Source organism: Sceloporus occidentalis, unplaced genomic scaffold (genome assembly GCF_023333645.1).
Source record: "Sceloporus occidentalis isolate IW3139 unplaced genomic scaffold, rSceOcc1.0.p SCAF_22, whole genome shotgun sequence".
NCBI lineage: Eukaryota > Metazoa > Chordata > Lepidosauria > Squamata > Phrynosomatidae > Sceloporus > Sceloporus occidentalis.
Window position 1 is genome coordinate 13636455 of NW_028317002.1, and position 18261 is coordinate 13654715.

The window sequence follows — 18261 nt, forward strand, 5'->3', positions numbered from 1 at the left end:
TGACATGTTCACTTTAATCCCCTTTCTCTATATATACAGTCAGACCATGGTGGTATTTGTGGTGACTGTTCTATAGTCGAAGACGCTTATTGTTTAAAACACTTGTTTTATAACAAAACAGGTAGATAGGAACCATTCAGTAAAACTTTTCTAAGGTTATTGGGTTTTGACAGTATTGCAATATCTTGATTACTTATCACTCACCATAGAAGTACAGAGCAAATATGCCACCATTAGCTGCATCACTGTGGAAGTGAAGAAGAACCTGGTTGGAGGAACTGAGAGCATATCTTTTAGGGGAGTTACTGGTGAAAACCCCAAGTTGCGAATCTGACTGTCGTGGTCCATCCCTGTAATACAGAAAAACAGAGTGTTGTAGGACTTAGTTTAGGACTCAGTTACCTCATAGTGAGGTTCGTACAGCAGGCCAATGTAATAGGGCAGTAATAAAATGACCAGGCACAATGTTCATTTTACTCTAGAGCACACAGCTTAATATGACCCCAAAATATGATTTAACAAAGGAGAGCTGATGAAATCTCAGCAAGAGCTCTTTTTATGTCACAGTGGAATAACAAAAAGTAACTCACAAAAAGAATTGCTCAATGAAATTTTATTTTTAGTATTATTTTTAGAGTGCACTGAAATACCCTGGGACACCATTTTTGACTCTGCATTTATGTGTGTTGGTATTTTTTTATATGTTGCACCTGAATATCAGAATTATTTTGAGTAGACTGCACTGGCCTACACGACTTTTAATTTTCTAATAGCTGCTTAGTAAGACTTGCAGAGATTGGCTATGACCGGGATGTCAAACTCCATGCCTTGAAGTCAACAGACCAGGATTTAGGTAAATCCTTACTTTGAGCACAAGTGATTTAATCCGCTCAAACCATTTTCACTGAGCTGACAATGCTCATGTTGGGATATCCAGAAAATCTGGCCTGGTTCTGGAACCGGATGTTCTGGAGTTTGACATCCTTGAGCTAAAACAGGAGGCCACTCATCCACTTAGATATTGCACCCTGGTGAAAACAGTGTACACTTGGATGCACGCAACGTTTTACCAAGATTAACATGTTGCGATTTAGCCCATTTTAAAGTATGTTCTGGATAATCTCTTACTATTTGAAATAAAGCTAAACTTTTTGGGCACTCACTGTAAACTTGCTATTTGTAGGTTCCTACAGAGTTCAGTTTCAGAGTTCAGAGTTCAGAACCCAGCAGCTATCTGTTAAATTAACCGTGAAGCAGAGTCTGCGGCAATCTGAAGGCTTGTTTACCAAGCCCAAGAGAGCTGCAGCCATGTTTGCTTCCCAGAGCTCTACTGTCTTACAGCCAGGTGATGTTCTTGCATAATATAGGTGGGTTTGTGTAGCTAGATATTGGTGTCCACTAAAACTCAGTTGAGTAAAGGGCTAACTTGACTGATCAGACTCGACTTCAAATCACAGATTCACTAATATGGAAGTTGTCTGTAAGGGCTTGCCGTTGCCTGTATCTTGCATAATAACCCACTGCTGCTACACAAAATGAAAAAATGTGGAGGTTCCCATTACCAGTCACCAAGATGGAGAAGACTATTATATTAAATAACCCGTGGGGGTTATATGTCCCGTTTTACCCTAATCCTGATCCTGTTGCCTGCTTTTTTAAACTCGTATGCATTATATGTGAGTGTCTGCAAGGTTTTTGCAAATACTAATGTGAGTTGGCTTTAGTGAATTAGTGAGCTGGACTTTTCTCAGATGCAAAACGATGCACAAAGGTGCTTTGGCTCTTGTGTGATAGTTTCCAACTCATGCACTCAAGGACCAATAACATATCAGGTTTTTTTGTGTGTCTCCTCCCATTATCTGGAGGACCAGAAAAGGCAACCATTGTCCTCTTACACAGTAAGAAAAGAGATGCCTGAGGTCAACACATTCACTTTTCAAAACGTAGCTTTTTGACAACAAGGAAGTGATATTTTCCTTATTAAACTCTATTTTTTCAAGTACTGAGACAAATATGTTAAACTTGTGCAATAAGCAGGAAAGTCCCATTGGTTGCTATGGCATTTCCTTGGAGCTGCTAAATGAGCGTGACACATATGGCCCAGAAATGGGGATTTGAACAGGACATTATCCCTCAGGTTACAGCTACTGACAGTATTTGAAAATGGAGCAATTTGTCAGTGTCACTTAAAAAGCCTTCCTCGGTTTTCCTCCTGTGCCATCCCCTATGCATAGGCCTCCAGCCGTAGCACTGGGGACACTTTTACAGTGTCTCCATCCTCCCCAATTAATGTCACTCGCTTTTTAAATTAGTGCTAACGAGCTGTTCTGTCAGTATCCATCAATAACGTCAAGGTACGACCTTCAGAGGGAAAAACTAAGAGTTTCTCAGGCAAGGAATTGCCACAATCTGATGCACAATGGGGATGAGAACAACATACTGTGCAGAAGTTTTAGGCAGGTATACGAACAAAAGTGAGTAAACGAAAGAAAAATCTAAATCAAATCATTATTTGGTGTGACCACCCTTTGCCTTCAAGACACTATCAATTCTTGCAGGTACAACCGCACAAAGTTCTGTGGATTTAGACAGCCTCAATTGCTTTTCTCTCTTCATGTAATTCCAGACAGAGTCTATGATGGTGAGATCAGGGCTCTGTGGGGGCATATAATCACTTTACATTGCAGGTATTTCTTAAAGACTTTGGCTGTATGTTTGGAGTTCTTGTCATGTTGCGGAATACATTTAGGGCCAATCAGATGCTTCCATGATGGTATTGCATGATGGATAAGTATCTGCCTGTACTTCTCGGCATTGAGGAGACAATTAATTCTGACCAAATCCCCAACTCTATTTGAAGAAATGCAGCTCCAAACTTGCAAGGAACCTGCACCATGCTTCACTGTTGCCTTCAAACATTCTGTCTTTCTGTGAATTTCTGTGTAGATCTGCATTTCTTTCTTTTTTTTTTAACAACCTTTATTGCGTTATTTTAATTTTCATATATACAAATACAAAGAAGAACACATACATAAAACATAACTATCTTTTACAGAAACACAAACAAAATGGAACAACATAACAAATCCTGCTGCTTGAATATAGATTTAGTAAGCCATTGCTACATTAATATTAAAAGAGCCGAGAAGTTGTGTAGTTGTATTTAATTTTAATCTCTCTATATAAATTTAGTACTCTAAAATGCAGGGGACCCAACTTTATCTTTTCACTGGAAATTTATCCAACCATGATTCCCTCCTTTTTTTTTTAATATTTCATTATTTCAATATTGAAAGAAACATTTTTTTTTATCTTACATTGGATATGCGTCTGGTGGCAACTAGGAGTCTGCACTTGCATCAACATGCTGGATATTATAATCTTTAAAACCAATAATACATGGATTAAAATGTACATTTTTGGAGATAGAAAGATGACCTTTTTAATACTTATCATCAATTGTGATTTATTTATTCTTGGTCTCTTTTGTCTCCAAATGTATTTCATTAATAGCTTTTGTAGGTCTAATATTTAGCTTACAGGGATAACTAAAGGTAAGATTCTATATATCCAGTCCAGAAGATTATTTAAGTAACAATTGATAGTCAACATTGGCAATATGGGGAAGAATTATTAATCCTAAATAGGTAAATTCATGAACCCAAAAGAAAAGTTATATTTTAAATTTTCTTTCTCTATTGAGTCCAAATTAATCACCATTACTTGTGATTTCCTCATATTAAAATTTATATTTATAGACCAAAACTCTCAATTTCTCTCAAAAATGTTTAAGTAAATCACATCATCTGCATATAGATTGATCTTTAAGTTTAAGTTGTTTAAACATATACCTTCAATTTCTTTATTTTCTCTCATTTTGTACCATTATTGATTTTGAATCAGGTTAGATTTGTATATAAAGACATTATGGCTGATTTTACCTAGCCACAAAATTCAAAGTATTTGTTCCCAAAAAAATCCAAGCAATTACCATTACATCTTATATCATTAAAATAATTGTAAGATAAGGTCCTGATGATTCTTTAGACATTTTCTAAAATAAATTTGTGTATCCATTCGGACCAGGTGGTTTATTACATGACCAGGTGGTTTATTACATTCAAGGTTTCTAATAACTTCTTCTTCATGAAAGGGATTAGTTAAATCAATTAACCTCAGTAAGTCTATTCCTTCTAATTACAGGAGGCCACTTCCTTTTCTTTAAACAATCATAGTACGGTATTAGTTAAATTATATAAGTACAACTTATTGAAAGCATATCCATACTTTTTTTAAGTTTTGTACCCGTCGTTATCAGTTGTCCTCTAATAAGTGCACCAAACCATTGGACATGGAACCTTTTTAGCAACATTTTCTTCAACATCAACAGTCTTTCATTTAACCTCCAGGAGGATCTAACTTTACTTCCTAGGTTAGATTTCACATCCATTATTAAAGCAGAATGATATGTCCATGAGACATCTTCAAATGTAACCTTTTCACAGGATAAAACCCCCTTTTTGTTCAGAAAGAAACAGTCCAACCTTGAAAGGACATATGTGGTTTAGAAAAAGGGTGTAGTTACAGTCTAAGCTCCATGATATCTAGAGAACATTTCATCCTTCAAAGTGAGAAATATTCAAATATTCAATTGATTTTGCTATTCTTTTACAGATATTATCAAGCTAAGCATTTGATGATAAAGGTTTATCCATATTACTATCTAGTATAGCGCTGAAATTGCCACCAATTCATAATACTCCCTGCACCATCGTATCAATTTTCTTCAGTATCTTATTTTTATAGTTAACATGCTTCTTTTTAGGTGCACATAGATTCAGCAATGTGTATAATGTGTTATTTAGCTCACACATAACTAGAATTTAGCAATTTCTTTATCTACTTCTTATAAATCTCCTTATATGAAACTTTTTTTTTTTTATTAACAATGTCACTACAATTTGTCACTGAATTATTGTATGCCTTTTTTTGTGGGGAGTTTTGAATTTACTGATACAAATCTAATGTTTAAATTTAAAGGCAGTTTTGAAGGCAGAGTCGTCACACAAAATATTGATTTGGATTTTTCTTCTGTTCACTGGCTGTCAGGAGTCGGGTGATCAGGTCAGGTAGGAGCCCATGCGCAGGGGATACTTGGGGTTCAGTATGTAACCCACGGTGCATGATTATGCAAACAAAGACACCACAAACAGAAATTCAGGTAATGCAGTGTATTTCATGTATATAACAGGACCAGCAAATAAGGGTAATACAGTCTAAGCAAGTAACCGGACGTATTGCAAAATAAAATACAGGTAATAAGTCTCTTGGCAGGGAGCCCGCTTGCAAGGGCACGAAAGGCACACAGCCCGCTTGGAAGGGCACGAAAGGCACACAGCCCGCTTGGAAGGACACAAAGCAGGGAGTCCACTTGGAAGGACACAAAGCAGGGAGTCCACTTGGAAGGACACAAAGCAGGGAGTCCACTTGGAAGGACACAAAGCAGGGAGTCCACTTGGAAGGACACAAAGCAGGGAGTCCACTTGGAAGGACACAAAGCAGGGAGTCCACTTGGAAGGACACAAAGCAGGGAACCAGGAACAGTACAGGTGCAGAGCCACAGCAGAAAGGTCCATAGACTTCAATACAAAGGCCCTCACTGAAGGGCAGGGCAGGTTCATAAAGGCAGAGCAATCCAGGTAACAAGGCCCAGCTGGATATAGACTAGGGCTCAACCCAGGTAACAAGGCACACCTGAGTTCTGAGTGCTCCAGAGGGTGAAGGGTGGCCACTAGTGGTTGCAGATGTAAACGCCACAGGTATAAAAAAGCCATGGTTCAGGCAGCGAAAAATTGGTTCCTGACAGTACCCCCTCCGGGTGCTCCTGGGACTGTAGAGAGGCAGTATCAAAACCTGTGGTAAGAACTCTTAGCCCTACCACGTAGAGCTTTTTCAAATACGTGCAGGTCCTCCTTTCTTACTACAGTTCCGTTAGAGGCAATGACGCAGTCTGAGGAAAGGTCATCTGCAGTGCAGTTGTAAGACATAGTGGTATTGGATGCTGGATACATAGACATGATGGCACTGTTCCATACGCTCTCTTTCTTGGCTGTCCATGCACCAGGGGTCAAGAAGCTGCCCTGTACCCAGGGCACCTCTGGGGGCAGGGGGGTAGTACCCGAACTGCACTGGTTCAAGGCTGGAGTGGCAGGCTTAACAGACTTCTGTTCACGCAGCTGTTGCTCGTAATGCTTAAGTTCTTTACTATGCACAATTGTCCCGTCAGATGCTAGGATGTAACCAGGAGCCCCTAAGGAGTGTTTTGCTGTTTGGGGTCTACGATTCTTATTCCTGGGAGTAATGGGAGTGGTGGTCCCAACTGCACAAACAGCTGTGGGGTTATCAATTGCGGGTGTGTCTGTTGTATCAGCAACAGAAGCATCTGAAGACATGCTGTCCATATCAGACCAGTCAGTTTCATCAGAGATGGTCTGGAGGTCATCCGACATGGCTACAGATGGCGCAGAAGTGCCAGGTACTGTGGATTGGTTAACCCCAGGATCACCAGGTTGGGGAAGAGATAGGGTGTGCTCCAGCTTTGATGCGTTGCTGTTGTCACATGCAGGTTCCTGGGCCTGGGGTTTGTTGCTGTGGGTTGCAGAGGGTTTAGCTGGTTTCAGAGGACATTGCGTGATCCAGTGTCCCTTTTTGCCGCAGTAAAAGCAAGATTCCTCATCACGCCTTTGTTGTAATTCGGTTGTGGTAAGGGGTTCACGTTTCCTAGATTTTCTAGGAGATTCCTTTTTCATACTGGTAACAGGCTTGTTGGATTTCTCAGGTGATGTAGCAGGTGTAGGTGAATGGTCTTCATGAGAGTGATTGGAGTTGGAGTCCCAGATTTGCATTAATGATTTGCACAGTTCAAGCAAGCATTCTCCTATCACTTTGATGACTGAAAGTAACCCCGCAGACTCCTTGTAATGGCCTTTGTATTCTGTCAGGACTCGGGTGATCAGGTCAGGTAGGAGCCCATGCGCAGGGGATACTTGGGGTTCAGTATGTAACCCACGGTGCATGATTATGCAAACAAAGACACCACAAACAGAAATCCAGGTAATGCAGTGTATTTCATGTATATAACAGGACCAGCAAATAAGGGTAATATAGTCTAAGCAAGTAACCGGACGTATTGCAAAATAAAATACAGGTAATAAGTCTCTTGGCAGGGAGCCCGCTTGGAAGGGCGCGACAGACAGAGAGCCCGCTTGCAAGGGCGCGACAGACAGAGAGCCCGCTTGCAAGGGCACGACAGACAGAGAGCCCGCTTGCAAGGGCACGAAAGGCACACAGCCCGCTTGCAAGGGCACTAAAGGCACACAGCCCGCTTGGAAGGGCACAAAAGGCACACAGCCCGCTTGGAAGGGCACAAAAGGCACACAGCCCGCTTGGAAGGGCACGAAAGGCACACAGCCCGCTTGGAAGGGCACGAAAGGCACACAGCCCGCTTGGAAGGGCACGAAAGGCACACAGCCCGCTTGGAAGGGCACAAAAGGCACACAGCCCGCTTGGAAGGGCACAAAAGGCACACAGCCCGCTTGGAAGGGCACAAAAGGCACACAGCCCGCTTGGAAGGGCACAAAAGGCACACAGCCCGCTTGGAAGGGCACGAAAGGCACACAGCCCGCTTGGAAGGGCACGAAAGGCACACAGCCCGCTTGGAAGGGCACGAAAGGCACACAGCCCGCTTGGAAGGGCACAAAAGGCACACAGCCCGCTTGGAAGGGCACAAAAGGCACACAGCCCGCTTGGAAGGGCACGAAAGGCACACAGCCCGCTTGGAAGGGCACGAAAGGCACACAGCCCGCTTGGAAGGGCACGAAAGGCACACAGCCCGCTTGGAAGGGCACAAAGCCCACTTGGAAGGACACAAAGCAGGGAACCAGGTGCAGAGCCACAGCAGAAAGGTCCATAGACTTCAATACAAAGGCCCTCACTGAAAGGCAGGGCAATCCAGGTAACAAGGCCCAGCTGGATGTAGACTAGGGCTCAACCCAGGTAACAAGGCACACCTGAGTTCTGAGTGCTCCAGAGGGTGGAGGGTGGCCACTAGTGGTTGCAGATGTAAACGCCACAGGTATAAAAAAGCCATGGTTCAGGCAGCGAAAAATTGGTTCCTGACACTGGCTTTGCATTTAGTTAAATGATAAAAAAAGAAACTATTAACATGTCAATTTTTAAAAGCATTATTATCATGCCTGGGAACTGATGTCAGTGGGCGGTCCCGCTGACATTGGTGGGCGGTCCCGCTGACGTCGGGGGCGTTCCCGCTGACAGTAGCGGGAAGCACCCCATTTAAAGGAGGATTTGGGTCAAACCTGGAGAGTTCCCAGGTATGGTTATTATTCAGCAATATTTTTTCACATCTGCCTAAAACATTTGCACAGTATAGCATACATACCAAGTCTCTGACCCTCTATTTTTAGAGGGATTTAAAGAACAATGCTTCCACTGTATTTCTATGTGTTCGATTCATTTCTGGATGCATTCAGAGAGTACATTTTATAAGGTCAGAACCCTTGATCTTGGCTCCATTTGATAATATTAATCAGTCACTAAATACTCAGATTTATAATTTCTTTTGATCTCTTATGTTTCTGGTCATAACAACTATATCAGCATCAAACATGTCTCACATGTCCTTCCTTTGCCTTGTACTTTGTAATTTGTTTGGTTTTAAGTATTATCTGAATGTAGATTATATATATATATATATATATATATATATATATATATATATATGCTTTGGAAAGGTGAAATGCAATTTTTACAATTTAAACTCGATATGTCTCCATGTTGAGATTTTGAAGTAGGATTTTATCAAGAAAGCAAAGTTTCTGATGCATAGATCATTCCACCATCTGCAGACCAGGTTCACTTTAAATGTGCCTCTTAATAATATAGTTGGTGTAGTGCAGACCTATAGACCCCCAGTTTTCTCCATTGTCTCTTAAAGTTCTGTACATATTAATGTAACCTTAGAGGTATATGGACAAGCATTGTGATTACATTTGTAGGATGACAGAAACTTTTAAAATACTTTTTTGAAATTTAAAGCAGGGATCCAGAAGTCAGAATGTTTTGCATTTGACACAATGCACTAAATTAGCAGTGGAGCTATTAATGTCTGGGCAGTTCCTACCAGATGGTGATGTGATCATTCGGAGCCTCCATTTGCAGGATTGTGAAGTTGATGTGAATTCCAAATCCAAGAGGAACTGTGATGAGCCAGGTGCAGTCCATGGAATTGGGATATTGACCAGGGTAACCAGGAGAATACACCGAACCATTGAATGCTGTAACATTACCTCCACATGGCACTAATCAGAACAGAGACAGAAAGAAGGAATGCAACAGGATTAGGAAATCATACCATTAGTATGTACCCTAATAAATAATAATTAGACTACATTAATAATAGTCTAATAAATATATTCTTAAAAGATAGAAAAGTGTTGCGCCGAAGAAAATAATAATTATTCATAAATCAAAATGTGAAAGTGACTATTATTATTTCAATAATAATAAATGAACAATAAATAATTATGAAATAATAATAGTCACTTTCACATTTTGATTTATGAATAATTATTATTTTCTTCGGCGCAACACTTTTCTATCTTTTATGATTATTGGTGGTATTTTGGGGCTATACTTCAAGTGTTTGCAGCATTATCGATAACTTTCACACAATATTGTATGATAGTTAGCGCCTGATCATTATTATAATTGTTATTAATAAATATATTCTAAGACATTTTCTAAGAGTAAGAACTTGCAAAGATAAATGTTACCCAGTCAATAAACACAAAAGCTGAACTGATGGATTAACAATATTCTATGTAGGTCATATTTCAACCTACATTTGTGTTTATAAATAATGTTTAAAAATTTTACAGACACCTATACACAACACACGCAGCTACATGCTTATGCTGATTTATGTTGCTGTATTATGGAAAATGTGCACTCCTAAAGTAGGAAAAAAAATAGACGTACCCTCGCACCGAGGAAATGGGTGGTCCCAGTTTCTGTTGGTGCCATGCTGGCATGTCAGAACAGCATGTCCTACCAACTGGTAGCCAGGAAAGCACTCAAATGAGATAGACTGCCCCACGTTGTATCCTGCCCCTCTGACCACACCATGGGAAAAAGGTTCTGGATCTGGGCATTCTTGAAGTTCATACGCTATAGAAAAATAAAAAGATAATTTATTATTGGGCGACAAAATCAATGCAGGACCTTGCTGAGCATGAAGAAGCATCATTATTCTGTAAAAGTGTATGCGTTACTTCTGTCTTGCTCAAATGTGGATCAGTCATCCGCACTTAATGCATTATTAAATGCATTTAGTAAACTGCCAGGAACTGTGTTTTTTGTTTTCTTTAATTGTTAAAGAGAAAGTTCTCTTAGATATGTGTGTATATATATATATATATATATCTATATATATATACATACATATATTTTTTCAATTACTAAACATCATTACATATTTTTGGCTGCCTTTTGTCCCAGACACCACCAACAACAGACCCACCAACCAAAACTGCATAAATAAATACCTCAGTTAGCTGTTTTTTTTTAATATATATTTTATCCTTACTTTTATTGTGTTTGTTTAATCAAATTTAGCCATTACAATGAGAAGGAGGTAATAAATATGTATCACAGAAAAGTAATGCACTGTAAGTGTATATTCATTTCTGTGCTTTAGGTAGTCCTCCATACACACATTAAGATTATTCCTCAGTCATTAGGTCTCTGATGACCCCATGCCTAGACACATGTCATCTTCCTCACCTTGGTACTCCAATTTAAATCCTGGCTTGTTCTGGGAATGGTCACTGTGGAAATATATAGAGGTCTCATGGGAGGCAGAAAGGAGGGAACCTGGGGTCTCTGCCCCACTGAACCGACCAATCACACTGCTTGTGTCGTATGGGCCGTTCCGGATCTCAACAAAGTCATGGTTGGCTTCGCTAGAGAAACTGAGGAACTGAATGTGGGCTCCTGGATGGAGAACAAGTCATGGAACGATCAGGTTAAGCTTGCATACATACATAAAGAAGCATACAAATAATACATAAAAAAATTCAGAAAAATAATGTATGTGCCTCTTTCTATTTTGGCTTACCGGTCCATGTAAAATGTATGGAAAGTAAGAGAGCTTTATCCAATTAGATGTAAGCCTAGGCGATAACTGTTTAGTTTTGATGTTTAAACACCTCTTGATGTTCATTGGTAGCCAGGTGCATTATTGCTTTGATTCTGCTGTAGATGTCCATTGGAAAAGTCCAGAAGAAGTGGTCTTGACAGACCACTAAGAAAATACTGATGAACAAGGGAAGACAAAGTGTCCCAAGTACAACAGTGTCAATCACAGGTCTTGTGATGTCCATGCAGCCTATAACTCAAATGTCTGTCACAAAGCTTGTCCATTCCTACCCCTGCTGAGGAATTGCTAGGATGACTTTAACTTTGCATAGGCTGCAGCACAGGCTGTAAGGTTGTATCTTGAATAAGTTTGTAATAAGACTTTCTCAATATTTGGGTCTACTCAACAAGCAGTATAGTGGGCAGAATTTAAGACATTAATGAAATGAAAGAACCGCCTGATTAATTTTTTAATGAAAACACCAATGTATGCTTTGTTTTCCAAGAATGGAAATATTTTAGTAAATCTTCAGATATAACATGGAAAAACATATTGAGTGCCTGCATCAAATTAATTTGTAATATTTGTAATATTACGTTTGTAATAATTCACCAGACCATACCCAATACGCTTTTCAGTAATTTCCAATTTTACTAATTTACAGAACAATAATGCGGAAATTAAGAAGAGGTATGGTTTTTAATTATAGTAATCTATCATTATCCCAAATTGATGCATCAAACCTTTCTAGAACAAACACTTGAGTTAGAAGCAAAGGAGGCATCTGATAACGTGTGCGTGAAACTCACGTGTGCAGATAAAAACACATTTCCACATTCCACCTCATCGTGACAGATACATCAGGGATTAACAGACCTACGGGGGGGGGGGACTCATCTCATTAGAGCCCTGCATGAACAAATAACCAGTTTTAATTAGCTCCTAAAACAGTTTTGTGCTTGGTGGCATGCGTGCAATTAATTCCGCACATTGACCATACCACGGATTAATAATTAATCAGTTCATTGCAAGTCTCCCACTCTCTCCCGTTGGCAGAAATACATGAATTAAAATCGTAATATTTAGGTCAGTAATTATCTGCATTTTTTGTTGAAGTGGCAAAGTTAGTATAAGAGTTTATTGCTTTAAAAGTAATAAAATGATGATGTACAGGGGAGTGTTGCTTTAAAGGCAATAAGACTATATTGTTCTAATTTCATATACTGTTTTTAAGACCTAAATGGTTATAAGATGCAGACACCAGTAGATAAAAAGGAATTAAATTGGACTAGGCATTTAAGACGGTAACTGAAGTTAGGGTGATAGTGTGTTAGGTCTGGTGGTTAGACTACCACTCTGGTATATTCTTCATATACTGGGTTATTTCACCAAGAAGCGACTTCTAAATTAAAATTGCACTGAGATGAACATAAGACAAAGATAACCTGAGTAAACAATAAATGCAGCTTTTAAATAATCTTTTTATTTATCGAAAGTAAAGCGTTGCTCAAAACCTATATCGCCCATGTGAAAAAGTAATTGCCCCTTAAACCTAATAATTTGTTATACCACTCTTGATGGTCACACCTGCGATTATTGCCAGTGAGTCTTTTACATGTCTTTGGAGGGTTTTGTCCCACTCTTCTTGGCAGAATTGTTTTAATTAAGCCACACTGGAGAGTTTGTCCTGCTGCATAACTCAGCTGTGCTTGAGCTTCAGGTCACGCACTGATGGTCAGACATTCTGCTTTTTTGATAGGTTCCATCAAGTCTGGCAAGTTGTCCAGGTCCTAAAGCATCACAACTGCCCTAGACATCCCAGTTCCACCACCGTGTTTGACTGTTGGTATGATGCTCTTATTGTGGAATGCTAATCAGTCCATAGAAAATGATCCCAAACGTATTTTTTGGCAAATGTGAGACAAGTTTTTGTGTTCTTTGTGGTCAGTGGTGGTTTTGGTCTCGCAACTCTCCTATGGATGCCATTTTTACACAGTCCCTTTCCTATGGAGGAAATGTGAAAACTAACCTAAGCTGGGGAGAGTGAGGCCTGCAGTTCTTTACATGTTAGTCTGGGTTCTTTTGTGAAACCCTGGAAGAGTCATCAATGCGTTCTTGGGGAAATTTGAAGGCCAGCAACCCCTGGGAAGGTTCACCACTGTTCCAAGTTTTCTCGATTTGCAAATAATAGCCCTCATTATGGTTCATTGGAGTCCCAGAGCCTTAGAAATGGTTTAGTAAACCGTTCTAGACTGATAGATGTCAATGACTCTTATCTGTTCTTGAATTTCTTTAGAAGTGATTTTTCAGACCTTTTAGTCAACTTTACTTCGCAAGGCAAGTTCTATTTAATTTTGGTTTGATTCAGCAGTGCTGGCAGTACTTTTGCCTGGTTGTGTCTGGTGAAATTAAACCCAATTTTCAATTACATTTGGTTAATTGGTTGACTTTGTAATTAAGGGGGGAATTACTTTTTCACTTAAGGCCAGCTAGGCTTGGAATGCTTCTTTCCTTCTAAACATGTCATTATCAGTTCAAAACTGCATTTTTACTGTTTACTCAGATTACCTTGGTCTCATATTACATTTAGGTTGATGATCTGAAACATTTAAGTGTGACACATATGCAAAAATTGAGAAGAAATTAAGAAGGGGGGGAAATACCTTTCCACAGTACTGTTAATGTATATGGCGTAATACCTACATACCTATATATTTATCAAACTAAATTATTAGCAAAGTTCTAAATGTGAAGCAGCCTCCTTGGAAGCCAATGGAATGTGTTTGCTCGAGGAATGCTCTTTTACAACTGTATGGTTATATATCAGAACAATTTAAGTGCAAAATGGAAAAAAGTGGAGAAAATGCAATTACTTTTCATCAGATTTAATATTTCTAAATAACCCCCATTCCCTCAAGATTGTAAACTTGCGGGCAGGGCTCTCTAAACCTAATGTATCGGTTTGTCTTAGTCTGTCAATTCTCATCTTGTCGTACCCCTTAAATATATGTATTGTATTAAGCGCTGCGTAAATAGTTGGCGCTATAGAAATAAAAGATAGTAATAATCTAATTACACTGTAATCTAATTAATGTAATGTTATCATAATTACACTCATGTAACTAGTTCTGCAGGTAGCGGTTACTGTAATTTGATACTGATGCACTCACCAAAGCCTACAGGCAAGGAGATCTTCCAGGAGCAGTCTAAATTACTGGGATAGTTTCCCGGGAAGCCAGGACTCAGTATGACACCCTCCATGTCCTCCAGGACTCCGCCACATTGAGCTGAAGATTCACAAGGTGGCAATCAGAGCAATAGCAATACAGTAGGAAGGGTATAATATTCCTTTACGTGTTGCAGTAAAATGTTCATTGCTGTAAGAAAGGCCTCTTCAGCTAGTATGCTATTCAGCCTGTGTTCTTTAGTGACATACATTTTACTGCCTTATACACTGGCGCTGTAATTGCAACTGGCAAGATAATTCAACTGTGTCTGCAACTTGACATTACATTAATAAGGCGATGTGATGAAATTATTATATAAAAAAGTAGAAGTGGCTGGACTTGAACACAACATAAAGAAATACATAAGATAGTACAGAGGTGGGTTAGAGGGAAGCTCTGGCTCACACTTTTTCACCGTAAAAGAAACGGGCCAATCCTAGCTTGCTCAGCTATATTAAAAAGAGCCAAAGTGGACAAAAATCAATAAGTAAGATACAGACTGTATATAGAGTACATTGGCAAGGTATTTACTAAAGAAGTAGTTTGCAAGAAAGTGGTGAATATTTCATGTTTCTGTTATCACTATGTGTTATAAATGGCCAACATCCCAGAGCTTCTCTTGCAAAGAAGGGATAAGATACCCTGGACATAGAACTATCTGCCTGCATGGCATATTGGCAGGGTATTGACAGGGTATAAATGTGGGGCATGGGGTCCCTAAAGGCACACAGGCCAGACTTAGCTTTCGAACAGGGTTCATTCTTTATTATGGGACTTGCATACACAAACAGAAACACACACACATATATATATATATATATATACATAAAACGTTCAAACCTATGCACAAAGGAGGTGGATAGTTCCATCGTCTGACAGTACCCGGCATACAGGATATATGGGAGTGACCCTGTGATGTGAGAATTGTCATAATTGTCATTATTACTAGTGAACCAAAGTGAGTTTATTGATTATACATTAACAGGATTCAATTAGTGCCATTTTAAAGTCAAAATTAAATTATAACCCATAGTCTATGAATTAGGTTTTTTTTTTCTTTTAGATTTAAAAAAGGCCCATTTGTTTTGAGAACATTGCAGTGATTGTACATGAATGGCTACGTTGGTATTTCAGAAGTTCCTAATTATCCGAAACATCTGCCCAATGATAGCTTGTATAATAATCATGCAAGACCCTGATATCTATAGGTAATGCGCGGTCCTCCTAGCTCATTGTAGGGTCTAGTCTGGTACCTGTAGAGAATATCCAGGTTCACACATGAAGGAAACCACATCATTCACCAGGTATCGTTCTCCACTTTTCACCCCATTGCTGGGCACAGCTGGCTCTGGACAAGTGGAAAGCCCAACGGCTGCATCCAAGAAGAATTAAGGTCAGAAAGGGAACATGTATAGAAGGCAAACAGATGGAGCAAGCAAAACATTTGCAAAAACAGACTACCTACCTACCTATCTATCTATCTATCTATCAACAATGTTATTTACTATTATACACCCACACATAATGTAGAGGTAGATAGACTAGTATGTCAATGCATAATCTGAAATTCAGTGCACAAATCTTAGAAATCTGCTCTTACGGAGTTAATATTTCAGGAGCATTTTTGTCTCAACTTCAGCTAGAGTAATAAACCCCATAGTTAAATAAATAGGCAGTCATACATACATAGATAATGTGCGATCTGTTTTATGCATAGCTGTCAGAACCAATGTGAATGCCAATTTTAACATCTGTCACTGTGAGGTGACCTTCGCTGTGCCTTCAAGGGACAGAGCATAAAGTGCCAGCTAACGTTACTGCAGAAAGCAGCTGTACTGTGTGTAATCCCAAGAGAGATAGGCCGTCAGATATCATTAGTACCAAAATGCAGTTTACACAAGGTGAAAATGATGCGTTGATTGGGTGGTACTCGTTCAATAAAGACTACCTCATCGTTTGTGTGACCTAAGGGGTGTCCCATGGAGCTGAACTCTTAGAGTTGCAGCCAGGTTCTCTCCTGTGTTTGAGACTGAGCACAGACACAGCTAGATTGTACATATGGTGATATAGGCATGATTTGTGAAGCATGGAAGTCAGTCTAGCTGGACTGAGCCTCTAACTAAAACAGTAATGCAGTTCTATGGGTTGGCTTATGTATGCACTGGTAGAAAGAGAGCACTGGTAAACAGTTGACACACACAATCATACGGCTGACTCTGGTTGCAATGCAACTTTACAGAGTGCTTCACCCATGGCCACAGTATATTTTAACCATTCTACTTAAGTACAATTTCAATCAGTAAGCCTGTCATCCAATCACTACTGCTGCCTTCACATAAAACATAGCACACAAATCCTACATACATCAAAACACAAGTCCTGTCTTACTCTTATACTCCAGATGGAAGCCAGCCGCAGACACGCTGATATCGGAGAAGAAATGCAGGTAGAGTTGGTTGGAGGTGCTGTTAAGCAAAGCAGGTACAGTAGTTCCTGAAGACAGAAGAACATATTTTTACAGCATTGCAAAAGCTCATTCAATGTGAGCTATTTAGTGAAACACTCTGCATTATTATGGAACGTGTCACTCTAACAGTACTATTTAAAGGTAGGGAGTACATATGTTTGTATATATGTAAGCATGAATGCCTATGTTCAAGTGTATGTGAGCATGGATGCCTATGTTCAAGTGTATGTGAGCATGAATGCCTATGCTCAAGTGTATGTGAGCATGGATGCCTATGTTCAAGTGTATGTGCGCATGGATGCCTATGATCAAGTGTATGTAAGCACGGAAGCCTATGTTCAAGTGTATGTTAACACGGATGCCTGTGTCCAAGTGTATGTGAGCATGAATGCCTATGTTCAAGTGTATGGGAACATGGATGTCTATGTTCAAGTGCATGTAAGCATGAATGTGTATATGTGTTTGTGTGCGAGCATGGAAGAGTAAGTGGTGTGAGATGGATTGTGTATTAGCCCGAGTGGTGTGAAAGGGATTTTGTGCATTATAATGAGTTTGTACATGTGACTTATTGGGTATGAGTAAGTGTGTGTTGTTTACATATGTGTGCAAGAGCGTATGCTGTTCTGGTGGCAAGGGGCACAGCTAAGCTGTTCTGGGGGCTCTAACAAGCTGCTTGGGGGAAAGGGGGCACTCACAATATTTTGGGGGGCAAAGGAGGTATTCACAAACTCTTTAGGGGCAAAGGTGGCACTGTGGGACATGGCGCTTGGTGAAGTTGGGGGGGGGGCCCAGGGCAATTGTCATGTCCTGGGGTTTCTAGTTACCCCCCTGTTCATCAGATAATTGTGAACTCCTATATTGGAAACCCCGAAGCTAAACAAGTATCAACTTGTTTTAAGGCTTGTGGCTATTTGCAGCTATCTTCATAAAATGTTAAGTTTTTTAACCCCTTCGTGACAAAGCCCGTACATGTACGAGCTCACAATGCATTGTTTTTAATGGGTTTAGGGACAACCCATTGTTAATTTTCTTACCTGAGAAGCTGCCCAACATGGTGGCCGTATTGTCTCCACCATCAAAGACTTCCAGTGAGTCCCAGTTCTGTTCCGTGACAAAGCTGATCACCTGGATCTAAATGGAGACATAGAAGTGGTACAACCCAGTTGTTAAAATATAGTGGGTTTTGATATGCTTATTAAAAGGTGGAATAATTCTCAAACCTACTATTAAGAATTTACTTATGCACTACGCATAAGCTGATACAACCCCGAGAGGGATAAGATGACAAGCTTTGGCAGTAAAACTACTCTGGTCTTATGGAGTGAAAGAAATATCCCAAAAGATTAAAGATA

The 18261-nt window shown here is 39.8% G+C and overlaps 1 protein-coding gene across 1 annotated transcript in view; it reads right to left on the reverse strand.

The window, feature by feature from the left end:
- The window catches only part of LOC149301090 (CUB and sushi domain-containing protein 2-like), a 364690-nt gene that overhangs the window by 25725 nt on the left and 320704 nt on the right, over positions 1–18261 (reverse strand). The window contains exons 36-44 of the mRNA XM_089484609.1: positions 17944–18040; positions 16831–16935; positions 15696–15814; positions 15283–15352; positions 14386–14502; positions 10861–11070; positions 10057–10245; positions 9200–9377; positions 205–350 (exon numbers count right to left, since the gene is read on the reverse strand). Coding sequence (XP_089340735.1) covers positions 205–350; positions 9200–9377; positions 10057–10245; positions 10861–11070; positions 14386–14502; positions 15283–15352; positions 15696–15814; positions 16831–16935; positions 17944–18040 — 1231 coding nt within the window. The remainder of the gene's footprint in view (positions 1–204; positions 351–9199; positions 9378–10056; positions 10246–10860; positions 11071–14385; positions 14503–15282; positions 15353–15695; positions 15815–16830; positions 16936–17943; positions 18041–18261) is intronic.